Genomic DNA, 14,944 nt, shown 5'->3' on the forward strand with positions numbered 1-14,944 from the left:
TTAGTACAAGGTGGAAGTAAAGGATGAACTTCCCTTTATCCAGTCAATGTAAATGAAATCTGATGTCTCTTGGTCCTGAAACTAGAAGACATGAGCTTTGTTCCATTCAGTGTCCTCTCTGGGATCCCATGGACCAGCTGGCAAACAGCCATTCTTTGTCGGCTGGGATCAGGGCATTGCAGTAGGAGTTGGCACTTGAATTTCAGAAGTTGCTTCTTCCATCCAACAGTGGTGGTCACTAAAAACAGTATAAACAACAAAAAAGTAGCGTGGCTTTTACATTCAGATAGAGGTTCATCTTCAAACCAGTATTCGTTTCAGCTTTATTTAAGTCTGTATTGGCTTATTTAGATTTTGTGACCCGTATTTTTTTTCTATTTGAGATCCTGGTGTTTCAATAGCAAGAGAGAAACTAGGTTACACTGAGAGGATCTCTTACATCTCAAAACAAGATCAGCCTGCTTAGGGGAAGAATAAGAAAATAAAAATGCAAGCTTAAGAAAAGAACAAGGGGTATACTACAGCACACTGAATAAAAAACCAATATGAACAAAATATAGCTGAAATCATTGGGAGGGCATGTTGCTTCGGCTTTTATCCTGCAGGCTGGGTTTGATTAGTTTTGTCACATAAATGTTGGATTGCTTTTGTGGACTCTTACATGGTCCATGAGGTTTATGCCCATGCTTATTGAGTGCATTTGTGGGCTCAACTGCTGGCTTTTTTGAGCCTGACAAATCTGTGTGCTTGGCTGTATATGCTTTTTGTCTTACGTGTTGACCCACTGCCATAGTGTGTATTGCAGGCTTAGTATTCAGCTAAGTCAGTCATTATAAAGGACAGTAATGAAGCTTCATTATCAGGGTTAACTTGTGTTCTCTTCTTTGTCACTTTATTAGCGTCGTCTTGGAGATGCTGCCAAGAAAGCCATCGGTAAATTGACAACCAGGACAGTAAAGAAGGGTGATAAGGTATAATAATAAGATTTCAACATCGTAAACTTGAGCATCATGTTTTAATTTTTGCCAAGGGAAACAATCTGGTGTTCCTTTCTGCTTCTGATTTATGACCTTGCCTTTCTTGGTGGAGGCTTACTTTGTCCTGTAGCACAGTGTTTTGTGTACCTGTTGGTATCAATGGATACTGCAAACCTGTATGTTTCAAAGAAATTTTTCTTGCTTAAATACTACTTGCACTTTGTCTGGCAACTGTGACAGAGTGGTTTTGTGTGCTAGCTGGCTGGGGTTTGTGCTGGCGAGTACGTAGGGCTAGCATTGTTTATGTGAAATTCTGTTAAGCTTAGAATCATTCCATATGTAAGTTGTGTAAAGTAAAAATAAATCTAGAAGATGGGTAATAAAGGACAATCTCTAACGTAAAATATGAATATCCAGTAATCTGGGTGGGGGAGTATAAACAGGTATTTCATTAAAGATAGTAAATGTTTATTTTATTTATTGGTTGATTGATAGTAAATCAATAAAGATAGTAAATCCAAGGATAGGTTTTGCCAGTATATAAACTAAAATATATGGTGTGTTAAATCCTAAACTTTTTCCACTTTTATGAGCAGTAGTGCTTTGTCTTTGATTCTGAAAGGCAAAAATAGTCATTTAATCTTGCTTAATTTTTGCTCTTTAATTTGCAAAAGGCAAGGGAATTCTGGCTATGATTTAATTTTTGAGAGAAGATTATTTCTTTGGGCCTTTTTAGTGTGATTCCTTTTTATCTTCCTTATCAACACTATCAGCAGTGGGAGATTAGGAAGTGATGGAAAAATTTGCTTCCAGAAAGAAGGCAGAAAAACTGTCTTCCTGCTCTTTCTCCCTCCCTGTGTGGTTTTATTTCAAGACAGCCCACTGTACTAAATCTTTCCTGTGGGTATGGGAGTACATAGAGATAACAGGAACTTTTCCATATTGAAAGAAAAGATGATGTTTTGACAGCATAAATTCAAAACTGGTAAGTGACTTGGAGGTTATGGTACAGATGGCATGAAATGCACACACAGGTGAATAGAGTAGGAGAAAACCTGTCCTTCATCAGAGCAGCCCATCGGAATTCTCTGCATGCAGCCCTGACCGGAGCTGACCAGGGAGCAGCTATTGTTTGATGTGGTTCCTGTCTCGGTGTCTTGCTAGTAGCTTGCTGACATTGAAAAGAATAATGAACTTGAACTAAGAGAAGGCACAGTCTATTTTGTGTCACAAGCACAAACATTTTAAATACATATTGCTGATGCCATATCTACATCCAAATGATGGCAGTCCTTTTCCATTAGAAACTTTAAATTCCCATGTTTTAAAAAAAATAATAATTTTTTAAAAAAATCATAACTTCTGGAAAACAGAGGAAAAAGGGAGCCAGTCAGTTAGCGATCCTCGTTTTCATGTCTGAATAAGAATGATAATTCTGCAAGTAAGCACAGACAAAAAAATGGGACTGCTCTGAAATACGTAAAATTTGCTAGCTCTGACTATGAAAGGGAATACCAGAATTCTTATCCTGCCAAAAAAACCAAATCCTGAATAAAATAGAAGGTTTAGGTCCAAGCTGAAGTAAAGCCTCTAGGAAAATTGCTGCTACATTTTATAGTGATTCAACTGAATATTAGAATCATCTTGGGTCTTAGCTTGTTTCAAATGATCATTTACCAGCTCCAAATGAGGGGAGAGTTTTGTGTGTATGATACTTTTCTTTCTCAAGATGTGTTGGAATATTAACAACCCAGTCACTGCTTTTGTATCTTAGTAACAGCCACCCGGCACAATACAGTTCATGTACCAGTCACAGCTACTTTTACGTTTGTCATAGCCTCAGCACCTGACTTGAATTTTCATTCTATTCATTTTAGGAAACAGACCCAGACTTTGATCATTGTGCTGTCTGCATTGAGAGTTACAAGCAGAACGATGTTGTTCGCATTTTACCATGCAAGTAAGCTAGTAAAGTTGCTTTGTTTGGAAACTATTCTTTTTGTGCTCCTTTGCTTCATTTCATGTAATACATGCATTGTAATTTACACATCTGTTAATGTTTCCAGTCCTAATAACAGCCACTTTATTTTAGACTATAATACCAGAAGATGTGAAGTTGAGTGCTGATCTTAAAGATGGGCAGTTTGGGTATATCAGCACTGGAGATACTAAGATTGTAAGGGATGGGGGGGCACATGTGCAGATTTAAGGACCAAGCAGTGGGCAGACACAAAAACATTAAGTATAGTCAACCAGGCACAGCTGCAGCATTCTGCACAGTAGATGTGCAACATTGGCTGCTGGCTTCTGAAACAGTGTAGGAAACAGAAATGCGGTCTTTCCACCCTTCATATCTCCTCTGACATCAATCAGGCCCTGAGCTGTCCACTGCAAGTGCACTCTTGGTTTGTGCCTGGAGATTTGTAATTGCTGGATATTCTGCACTGGTGCTTAAAATGTGGCAACTTCCTCCTTTTATGCCATTCTGTTGACACTTACAGATTTTCAGTTTGTTTCCATTCCACTTCCATTTTTGAGTTGTTTCAGGGTATTTGCTCTGTGGGAGGTGCATTTAAGTACTTTTCCATCTGGTGATTGGTTTTGATGAATTGGTACGTTTTGGTAGCCTGAAGCATTACCAAGAACATCTTTCCCTTTCATTCTGAAATGCAAAACTTTCTTCTTATTTCCAGACACAAATAACACGTGTAAGTTATGTTGTGTATATAGAGCCAAATCCAGTAATTTGGCCTGTGCTTGGTATATAAATAGTGTTCTGCATGATACTCTAGAAGCAACAGTGTCATACTGTTGGAGTCAATCGTCAGTCATGCAGCAGCAGTGCGTAAGAGCTCATTATTGGTCTTCTAAATCCTCCTGCAGCTGTTCTGAATGGCTGGAATATTTTTCTCTATTGCATAATGGATTTCGATCATCATAAAAGGAAACCAGTATTATTTTGTATCTTACTGATCAAAATGTGGATTCTTCTTCTGAAGCCAGAAGTTTAATTCAGTTTACTTTGCTCTATGTTCTTTACCTTTTGGACTCTGGGAAACAATGATCTGTTTTAGGTTCTCAGTGTGTTGTTCAGTTAATATACCCTACAAACGTTTGTTTAGAAACTCCATTAAAATATTTGGAAATAGAAGATTTTGATCTTAGATCTGTAAAGATGCGGGAGTTTTTGGACGTGAGGATGTGTGTGCATTTGTTTATCAGAATTCTGTCACTTCTACTCAAAGGTGATGTCCTCTTGCCCCAAAAAATGTACTCCCAAGTCTTAACATTCCAGGGAGTTATGTCCTATACTGTAATCTCAAGTGAAGCTTGCATATATGAATTAAACCCTAGTCTTTGATTTATGTAGAAGATTATTTGAAAGTTAGAGGAGGAACTTTGGAAACTGCACACCAGTTTTGGACCAGTAAGATGATTGTTTGATAAACTGCCTCTTAGGAAGACTTGGCTTCTGTAGTACAGGGTGGTACTATGAGGTTCAAGGATGCAGAATGGAGGTTCACAAGTTCAACTCCTCTGTGACTGGTTTTCTCGTACTGAACAGAGGTCATAGGCAGGGCCTTGCCAACAAAGAAAGAAAAAATCTTTATCTGGTCAGAAAGCATCTTCTCCCACTAAGCACAAGGCAGAATCAACTTTCATAGTTAAGCAACTGCCACAGTCCAAGCAATGGATATGTTGCTAGTGTCAGCAGATAAGACACAGACCATTTAACCAAGAGGATACTCAATTATTTTATTAATTAAAAAAAATTAAAGTCCATTCTCTTCAGATACCTTTGAGCTGCAATCCTGCAGACGGGAAGCTCGGGGATTGTTACAGCTGCTTCAGAGAGCTGGATGAAGGTGCACCTGGCTGCCAGCTCAGTACAACCTTCCCCAGTGCAATCTCCCATGTAAAGGAGATATCAAAGCTCTTGTGTAGATCCTTTTCTGCTCTGTTTTTTCACAAGAGTATAAGGTCAGCGAAGGCTCAGGTTACATTCCTGCCGAAGGCTGTATGACAACTTTTATGTTCACTTTCTACTTCTCTTTTTTAAAAATCTTACTTTTCATCTGCTGCAGCTCAGCTTTGTTGAGTGCAAAACCATTTTGGCTAGACAGAAACATTGAGATGGATGTTTTCCACAAGACATTTTTCTATTTGTAGATGAAGAGCCAACCAGTACCTGCAGAGAGGAGCCCATTAAATTTCAGATTGCATGTAAGACTTTTCAGTCCTCATCATCTAAGATGCTTCTCCCCAGATCTTGTTTTGGAGGTTTAATCTCTTTCAGCTTCCTGATACTTCAACCTCTCATTTTAGTGCAACATGCAAAGTTAGTTAAAAAACACAAAACAAAACACTAAACAAGAAACACCACATACATGAAAAAAAAACCAACCTCCAAGAGAATCTTTAAGCCTGATGAGAAAATAAATTGCAAGACAACCATGGAGAAAATGGCTCAACCAAAGGGAGGCAAATGAAGGGCTGGAAGTTTTTCTAACTGTGCCTGTTGAGGAAGCTATAATCATTAGGCAGTAGGAATTGCTGACATATGACATCCTTGCTGGCTTTCATCAATTTAAAAGTAGCGTTTACCTTTACCACAATTGTTCTCTGCAGTTAAGTATGGTCTGTCACTCTGTACCTCAGCAGAGAGGAGTCTGGTCTGGGCAGATACACAGCAGGCAAAACCTACCAGCAGCTGAGTGAGTTGCACCTAAAATTCTGTGGTGAAACAGCGTATTTGTGAAGTTTCGTGGCAGGTGGGAAATTGTAGCCAATTTAAAAATAAAGTGAAAATGGTTGCAAACAATGCAGTTAAATTTATCATTAATTCTGTGCTTCAGAGAGAGAAGTATGTTCAGCACCAGCAGCCTATGGGCGTACCTATAGCTTTTAGTGCACAGAGGGATAAGGCAGCCATCTGTCTTAAGCTTACAAGCCTGAGGAATGTCTCTGTCTTTTGTGAGTATCATTATGTAAGCTAAAAATAAGTAGAGCAAGCAAATGTCAGAAGGATTCTTGCAAGAGGCAAATCTCCTGGACAGTTCTCTTTATTTGGATAGTTGTACTTTACCATCACAGTGCTGCATCTAGCAGGTGAATGGGCACCAGGTGAAAAGTGATCAGGAGTGGGGTAGTGTGACAGACTAGTGAGAGATAAGAGATGGGGGAGAGCAAAGTGACAGATCAGAGGGAAGCAGAGAGATTGGAAAGGGCAGAAAGATGGCCTGGGAAGGAAGGAATTTACAAGGCAGGAAGAGAATTAAGAGTAGTGAACATGTTAAAATAAATGGCTTTTGAGGCAAACTCTTAATTCCTGTACTGGGCAAGAAGGGGGAAAGTGACTAAGCCAGATTGTTACCTGTTTGATTCTGTGCTGCTGCAAATAGCTGCCTTTTTTTGGGTTGGTGTGTTTTTTCTGAAGACCAAATTAACACAATATCTCAATGCCATCCTTTCCAATTACTGCAATGCCTCTGCACAGCTCCCATTTTCTCTGCTACCCGCTTGCGAGGGCAGCCTCTCCTTTCCCCCAGCAGTACTAGGTATTTGTGAAGAGCGCTGAGGCTGCCTTGCCTGCCTGCAGGAGATGCGCCTTCCTCCCTGCCGCAGCAGGCCGGGCATCTCCTCAGCTGTGCTGGCTGCAAAGGGCTGCCTGCAGCAGGGCAGGAAGGACCTGTGTGCTGCTGGACAGGCTGGCTGGGGGGGTTGTACCCCAGGGCGAGGGGGGCAGCAGCCTTCAGCAGTAGCCGAAGATGCTACTTTGCAGCAGCACGTTGATCAGGTCCCTTCGATGGGATGCTGCCCTGAAAGCAGGGAAGTGTAGTGAGCTCTTGGGAAACAGCACTTGTAAACTTGCTCAAATGCTTCTCCTTATGTGACGTGTGAATTCAGGGGTGTTACGCCACCAAAAGAGATTTCTAACTCAGTTTTTTCCTATGAAATGCTGCAAAGAAGCTGTGTTGTACAACGGAGTTGACATTAAGGTGTTTATTACAAGCTGGAGGGCAACTGGCTTGGGTATGCTGACAGAGTGGAAAAATACCTGCAGGTCACCTGTTTGGCATTTTGCCCACATGGGAGACTCCTTCAGTGCTACCAGCCTGGCTGCCGGCCGTGCTTCCTCCAGCCCCAAGGCTGGACAAGCAGCAAAAGCTGTGTCACACTTGCCTCCCTGGTGTGTGGCTCCTGGGGGAACATCATCAGCTGCCATGACCTAGAGCAACTTCCTAGGAACTCCAGATTTATCGTTTTGGAAAACAAGTGACAGAAATATGACTATAGAGAAGTTTTATGATGGCAGAAAATGCAAGGGCTTACTTTGTCAGACTGTTTTGAAATAATTCATGTGTTTACTATCTTCATTGCTGTATAACTGCTTTTTAACTCTTCTAAGCAGAGAAATCCAGACAAAGCCTGAGCCACAGTGATGGTATCAGCAAGCTTTTTAAGGAGTAGATAAATGGCATAAGTAGTAGGCAGAGCCATGCTGATCTAAATCAATAAATAACCTTTGGAAAACTGCACTTTTTTGAAACACATTAATAAACATCCTTGAAGGTTTAGGAACTAAAAGCAAAGAATTACAAGGTCACAAAAATAGTCGAGCTGTTTTGGTGCATTTAATATATGAAACTGCTAATGACTTTTTTAAAAAAACTCATAATATTTAGAAGATGCATGTTGGCATCCATACCAGTCGCCTGCTTCACTTGATCTGAGTGCTTCTACAGCACTGATTAGCCGATAACAATATATTAAAGCTGTTTTCATACTTCTGTGGAGTCTTGAAGTCTGCTGTTTCTCAAAATATTAGATTTTCAGGTTTGTCCTACTCTTAAAAAAACCCAATACAACAACCAGACTTCAGAGACTTAAAAGGAAATATAAGCAACTAAAAGCCATGATATGCTTAATATAGAAAAATAGCATCTCTGTATGCTTCAGAAGATTTCAAAATTTTCTGTCACCCAGGATTTCTGAACATTGTTTCCTATAGTTTTGTGAGCAATAAAGGAAATGTGTTAAGACCTAATAACAATAGAAGTGAGTGTATTTTGTGCAATTATCTGAACAGTAAGCACTGTACATATCCTGTTTTTTCAGGATTGCCATGTTGCTTAAGGACACAGGCCAGCAAAAAGTGACTGGCTGGGATTCTGTTAAGTTTCTATTCCTGCAATATCTGGGATAGATAAGCAAAGTTCTTTTGCTTCCTGTCCATCTTCTGTTGACTGTATTATACTGTGTAAGTCCATGCATCTTCAGTTAGCACAGGTAGGATATATAGTTGTAGCTGACTGGAACCTAATTATGTTGATGTATTTTAGTCGCTCCATCAGTCTTAGTAGCCATGGATGGAACATAGTTATATATTGTCTTTTTCCATGTTTGTTAACAATTTCAGGAGGTCCTTCTTTCAGGTCACTTTCCAGAGATTTAAAAGATAATTATCTGGTAACATGCCTCATTTGGCCTCTGGTTTTCGAATCCCAAGGGATAGGGAGCAAAGAATTCTGAGACCTTGTGATGGGCTTGCTGAGGCACAGAGCGGCAAGTATAACCTGAGAAAGGAGGGGATGGACAGTATCTCGACTTTCTGCTGCCTTGGGGGCATGCATGACCTCTTACAGACAGTGCTGATGCCTAAAATAGATGGCAAGAACTCCTTGTTCTGCCACTGCCCCTTCTCCTGCCAGTTTCAGAGCACAGTTCTTTGCTGGCTAAGCAGCCCTTGTAATTGCTGATCTTTGTCACGATCACCAGTCTTGTCGCGTTTGGGTGTGTCTGCTCTTACTGGCTTTTTGCTCTGCAGTCAGTGCAACTGGAAATGAAAGATGTAGTTATTCAGACTAGGTTATTGTGAGTATTTGCGAAAGCTGTATTGTATAGAAAGTCTGGTGATACCCATTTCTGCCACAAATATGCTCTGAAAGGCCAAGAGGACATTTCTTTTAATTCTTTAGATTAAGATATGTTGTTTTGGTCTCTGCATGGTCCTTCCTTGTTCCATTGGTTTATGTCAATCCCAGCGCTGTTACAAAATCTCAGCCACATACATGAATATAAATGTATGCAATATAGGTGGCAGTTCAGACTGTTCTCTGTTGTGGAGTTCCCTGACATGCAAGTAGAAGCCCAGTTTGCCTTTTCATCTTTGAAAGAGTCGTTTGTGGGGGGTTTTTTATGACCATCGTATGACAACAGATACGTTTTCCTTCCTGATACTGAGAAATACGATTGCGGGACAAGCTTTTTTTTTTTTAAACTTAGATGTGATAATTATAAAAGTCCTTTCAAAATCAGTCATAAGTGTGTTTGGGTTGGTTGCACTGAGTTTTGAATAAAATTGACTGCTGGTGGATCTGTGCTCATCCTACCCATTTAATGGGCAGGTTCTACATAGAAACTGAGACAAGACTTTACATAACCTTATGGTAGAGACTTTGTTACCATAGTTATTCTGCCCATGTGCATACTCATATCCACAATAAGGGCGGGTGTGTGTACATTTAAAAATCTTCTTTTTAAGTGTTTCTTCCTAGTTGAACTCTTGGTAAAAGGGTGGCAACAACAAGCAAGAGGTTTTTTCATTTATTTATTTTTTATTTTTTCTTATTGCAATTAGTGCAGAATACTGGCTGTTCCAGAATTTGTTCTGCAGGCTTAATTAAAAAAGAAACTATGTAAAAGTTTGTTAAACTCACTGTACGAAATAGAATTGTTTGCAAATTATATATGTGCCTTGTCTGTTCTTCTAGGCATGTTTTCCACAAAGCCTGTGTGGATCCATGGCTTAGTGAGCACTGTACATGTCCAATGTGTAAACTGAACATTTTGAAGGCACTGGGAATTGTGGTAAGTTGTACTGTTGTGAGCTCTGCTTCCATGTCTGAGACCCAGAACAGGAGGGATAATTGTAGGGGAGAAAGGGGGAAGGGTGCTCCAGTACCCTTAGAAAGTGTTTGTTGTTGGTTTTTTTTAACAATTTCTTTGCTGCTGATAAAGCAGATTTTTTTCTTGTTGTTATTTCTTTCACTGGTTGGTCATTGAGAATATATGGTTAAATTTGCATTTATAACAATCTTTTGTCCACTGGAATATTCGATTAGGGTTCTCTATAATCTTCCCTTTTCTCCACTTCTTTCAACCCTTCTTTGTTAAATTTACCCTGTAAATCTCTTGTTCTTGTTGTGGATACTCTTACATTGGTTTACAGATTAAAAGCCATGTCCTAGCCAAAGCCAGCGAGCTTTCCTCAAGCAGCTCATGGTTTATGGGATCCCTGAGGATTGCTTTTGTTGGCCAATTTACAAAGGGATAGAAGTGAGGAACCTCAAGAAAGATATTTCTTTGATTATTCCTATATGAGGAAAAAAAATTATAAAGTGTGATTCTTTTTTCAGAAGAAAGGAAGAAGGAAGAAAGAGAAGAGCACATGAAGATAGTTTCTAAAGCAGCTTTAGACTTTTTTGGCTGTGTCAGTTGCAAATTTTCACATTTTTCTAAGGAATAGTTGCAGGTATATTGTGGATGACCTGTTTTTGCAATTAATTTTTAGAGGAGGATACAGTAGAATTTGGTGCAAATTCATGCCATCATTGCTCAGGGTGGTAAACCATACAGGCATAGGCTGTGATACAAGCGTATTTGAGTCATTTTCTTGAATCTTAATGCTTTTTTCTGCTTCTCCCTCCACCTCTTTAAGGTGGACTGAAGGAGCGACTTTGGGTAGAACTTGCTAATTCATGTATTTCTCTCCTGTGTGACTTGAAGACAGCCATAGCAGCTGGATAAAGTGTGTATGTGTGGTTTTACTCAATTTATAGGTCTGCTGCATGTAGAATGTTCACCATTGTAATGTGGGATTGCTTTTTTTTCTCCAGCCAAATGTGCCATGTACAGATAATGTAGCCTTTGACATGGAAAGGCTCACAAGAGGCCAGCCAGCCAGCAGGCGATCAGCACTCGGCGATTTTGCCAATGACAGCTCTCTCAGCCTGGAGCCCCTGCGCACATCTGGGATGTCACAGCTTCCACAGGATGGAGAGCTAACGCCAAGGTCAGGAGAGATCAACATTGCTGTGACAAGTAAGTTTTCTTTGGCTTCCAGTACAGTTCTATGGTTTTCATGGTATGTGGTGCTTGCTGTGCTGTAGCTCTGTGCTGCAGGGCCACGGGAAAAGATTTCCCTGCAGGGACAAAGGTGACCTCAGTGTCTCTGTAAGAGGTACACGGTCCATATTGAAACCAATAACTCTAGGTACAACAGTGCCAGCACTTTCATTATTAATGGTATATCCATTTAGATCTGTATGCAAAGAAAACTGGATGAACTTAAATGGCAACAAAATAACCCTCCTGAATTTGGTAACCAGTACAAGAAGCTGGATTGCCAAAACCATTATTTACCCTTTCAGAATACTGTACATGCAATAATTTATACAAATATAAATATTTTAGCTGAATACTATTTCTGCAGACTTCTTTTTTTTTCCCCCTGAGAACATTACTACTGGAATTCTGATGTCTCTTAACAGATGTTTTTTCTTACAAAATTTGTGAACTTAAAAAAAGTATTTGATGTACCAACACTTGAGTATTGTCCAAGTGTTTTGTGACATCAGAAAACTGTTCCTGCAGCACTTGCAAGCTCTTATGCATAGGAACAGCACGGGAAATTTCCACTCACGGGATTTTACCTAGGGTTTTTCACGTATAATAGCACTACAATGAATACAGTATGTATGGAATTGCATCATCTTTCCGTATGTTGTACAGTCTTAATCTGATGCATGAATGGTTGTTTTTCTGGCTGAATCACAAAAATAGAATCCATGCAGTACAACAGTCTTATTTTCATCTTGTATTTTGCTTATGTGCGTCTATGATTTAGATCTTGAACTTGGTGACACTGTTTGCCACTGATACATGTATAAGAGGCAGCATAACTGATGCAGTTCATTAGAGTGTTTCTTTCGATGCTGTAGCAAAGTAAATGCCTCATTAAGAAAATCTCATCTTAAAAAAAAAAAACAGTTCATGTCCAGAAATGTCCTGATCTGAGACGGAAAAAATCCACATACAAAACCTAGATTCTTTACAAAGCCAGTAAATCATTTTGTCATGCAGTGTTCAACATCTGATTCATCTTTAGCTCTGTTGAACAGAGTGTTGGTGTGCTGCTTTCCTTGTCATGGGTGGGAAAACTGTAGTTTTACTGGAACTTTTCACTAACTGGTCTTACAGAAGGTATTTTTACTTTCTGTTCCCAACTGGAGTTCTGCTCTTGGACAGATGGGATGCCAGGGTAAAACAAGAAATAATCAGCAACGGTTCATTCTGACAATGTTTATAAAATAAAGCTTTAGAAAAGGCTGTTCAAATGTTTGGATTTTGTGGATGACATGTGCATTCTTTAATGCATGACAGTTAAAACAAAAGCCATATTCAACAAAGGTGTTTGTGTTCCAAACTATTGCTATGTGCCAAATTGGTCTTGAGGAGGGAGAATTTTGAATAGCGAACATTCTTTAATAGCCGCCTTTATACTACTTTTTTTTTTAGTATGTTTACATGTGTACACTAATGTTGAAATTATTTTTCCATGTTGTATTGCTGTCTACTAAATGGAAAACTCTAGTTATGTTTTACTATTGAACAAGCTATCCTATTTTTTTCTTGTCTTTTTTAAAGTAACACTATAGCATTTATTCAGGAGGGAGGGGGCGAAGACACAAGTTAGGTGTGAAAGTATATTGGGTATGCTTATGTGAAGAGCCGCATCTCTGCAAATCTAAACCAACCCTGACAATCTTCTTTCTGACTTGGGGGCGGACAGAGTTTTCATTACATTTTCCCTTGTTCCTGCATTTCACTTTACATTGTTAAATAATCTTTCTTTACCACTAACCCTTGGGCTCAGCCAGGAAATATGTTGTGCCATGCTTTTTTTTCCACACCTCTCTCCACTTCTTCTTTGCTAGCCTTCTCCAGTCAGTAACTCTGTGGCTAACCTCCTTCTGCTTCACCTCCTGGTGCCAGTCATGGCTTAGAAGCCTCTTGCCTTCCGCCAGTGGTGTTTGAGGGAAATATTGGCATCGCTTTGACATAAGCCTTCTCCCACGAGTGATTTCCTCCCTTTCCTTTGTCAACAGAAGAATGGTTTATTATTGCCAGTTTTGGCCTCCTCAGTGCCCTTACACTCTGCTACATGATCATCAAAGCCACAGCTAGCTTGAATGCTAATGAGTAAGTACATATTCAGATGTTTCTTGTATATTTCTGATGGGTGTATGTTTTGGACAACATTGGGAACAAATATCAAGAGAATAGACAAGGAGGGAAATGCAGTTTTCAGAGACTCAAATGCCTTTTCTGCTTTTCTCAAATGTAATTCTGTTAACAGTAGGTTCCAGGGTAACATCTAAAGTCCCTCTTAATCTGTATTTACCTGGATTGTCCAAGGAAGTCTCCTTGCTAAGTGGAGATGTGGAACAGGGAAAAGAGAGAATATTTATATTCAGGTTTTGATCAGTGGTCTAGGTGAACATTCAGGTTCTGTCGTTAAATACCCATGTTCAAAATTTGCCTGGTAGAGCCAGAAATTACTGCCATCAGTTGCCTTTGACAGTTTTCACTTCAATTTCATAGTCAAATTTCACACTGAAAAAAATAAATCTGTATTTCTAGTTGGCATGCTTTCAGCAAAGGGAAAAAAAGGTATTAAATTGAAAAGTACCTTTTTGATCTTCAGAAAGGGAGACGTGAAAGCATTGAATACACTAGTGTTTAAGTGAAGAAAGCAGACCAGTCTTCTGACTTCTTGTTTTAGTATGCTTAAGAATTGTAGTCAAAGGAGTGCTTAAAGACATCCACACTTGCTTAATTTTTGTAGACACCCCCAATACTTACCTTCAGACAGGCTGGATGACATTACTCTAGCACATGACTCTCAATCTTTTTTTTTTTTTTTAAATAGTTCGGGGGAGGGGGGGGGCAAGTATAAATCTGTTGTGCAGATGTATTACCTAGATAGATCTAGCTATTTTCATTTAGGTGTATGGAACATCTGGCTCATGATATATATCTAATCATAATTTGTTTATTTCGGGAGGGAAGGTGTCAACATCTTTGTCTCTGAATGTCTTGATGCAGCTGAGTTTCCATTAACGTTGATCACTTACCAAAAATGGGGTGAGATTCAAAGGCAGTCTCCTGTGCAGCCTGGAAATATAGCTTTATAGGCATAATTTATTTTCTTTTTTTTCTTCTGTTTTTTGTAATAAGAGAAAAGTGGGGTTTTTTTACTTGCTGTCTGGAAAATATAAGGTGTCTTCCTCAGTAAGATGGACACATGTCTTAATAATCTTCAGTGTAAAATTTTAGACAATCTCAAGCTAATCTTCTTCAAGAGGGGCCATAATAAGTTCCTGAAGCTTTTGGTCATCAGGGCCCTTTGATTACTGCTAATTTGCAAATTTTCCCTTCCTCCTCTTTTCAGATGCTAATTCCAAAAGGGCTTAATGAAGAAAAGTTTTAGAATTTCAAATAGCCCTTATCAAATCTGCTGATTATTATGGTTTTTTCCATTTGTCAAAAATCCTGAAATTGAAACTATCAATCAGCAGCTCAGCAACATAGCTGTAGATGAATGTAGTTAATCTTGGGAAGTTAAACAAGTTAAAGCTTGGGAAAGCATGGAACAAGATGCGTTGTGGAACGGGAATGTCTGCATTTCTGGGCATTTCCACATCATTAGGAAGATGACAAAGGAACTGAAGCCCATGTAGTATCACGCAGATGTGGGCACTGATAGCAGTTACATTTCTGCCTTGCCTTGCAACTCTTCTTTTTGTTCTTTTGCTCGGTTGGATCTGGATTCAGTTATTTTTAGTGAAAGGGCAAGCTTCTTCACATTGGCAGGGAATGAGGGCCTTCGGCAAAGTGTTTTC

The 14,944-nt window shown here is 39.4% G+C and overlaps 1 protein-coding gene across 2 annotated transcripts in view; it reads left to right on the plus strand.

Annotated features, from left to right (window-relative positions):
* Window positions 1-14,944, plus strand: part of RNF130 (ring finger protein 130) — a 43,167-nt gene that overhangs the window by 26,812 nt on the left and 1,411 nt on the right. Inside the window, exons 4-8 of one of the 2 annotated variants that reach the window (XM_005231875.3) lie at window positions 900-971; window positions 2,855-2,937; window positions 9,752-9,848; window positions 10,877-11,081; window positions 13,148-13,241. In XM_005231875.3, coding sequence (XP_005231932.2) covers window positions 900-971; window positions 2,855-2,937; window positions 9,752-9,848; window positions 10,877-11,081; window positions 13,148-13,241 — 551 coding nt within the window. The remainder of the gene's footprint in view (window positions 1-899; window positions 972-2,854; window positions 2,938-9,751; window positions 9,849-10,876; window positions 11,082-13,147; window positions 13,242-14,944) is intronic. The other variant, XM_055813228.1, reaches the window with a different exon arrangement.

The sequence above is a fragment of the Falco peregrinus genome, chromosome 8, assembly GCF_023634155.1.
Source record: "Falco peregrinus isolate bFalPer1 chromosome 8, bFalPer1.pri, whole genome shotgun sequence".
In the NCBI taxonomy this organism is placed as follows: domain Eukaryota; kingdom Metazoa; phylum Chordata; class Aves; order Falconiformes; family Falconidae; genus Falco; species Falco peregrinus.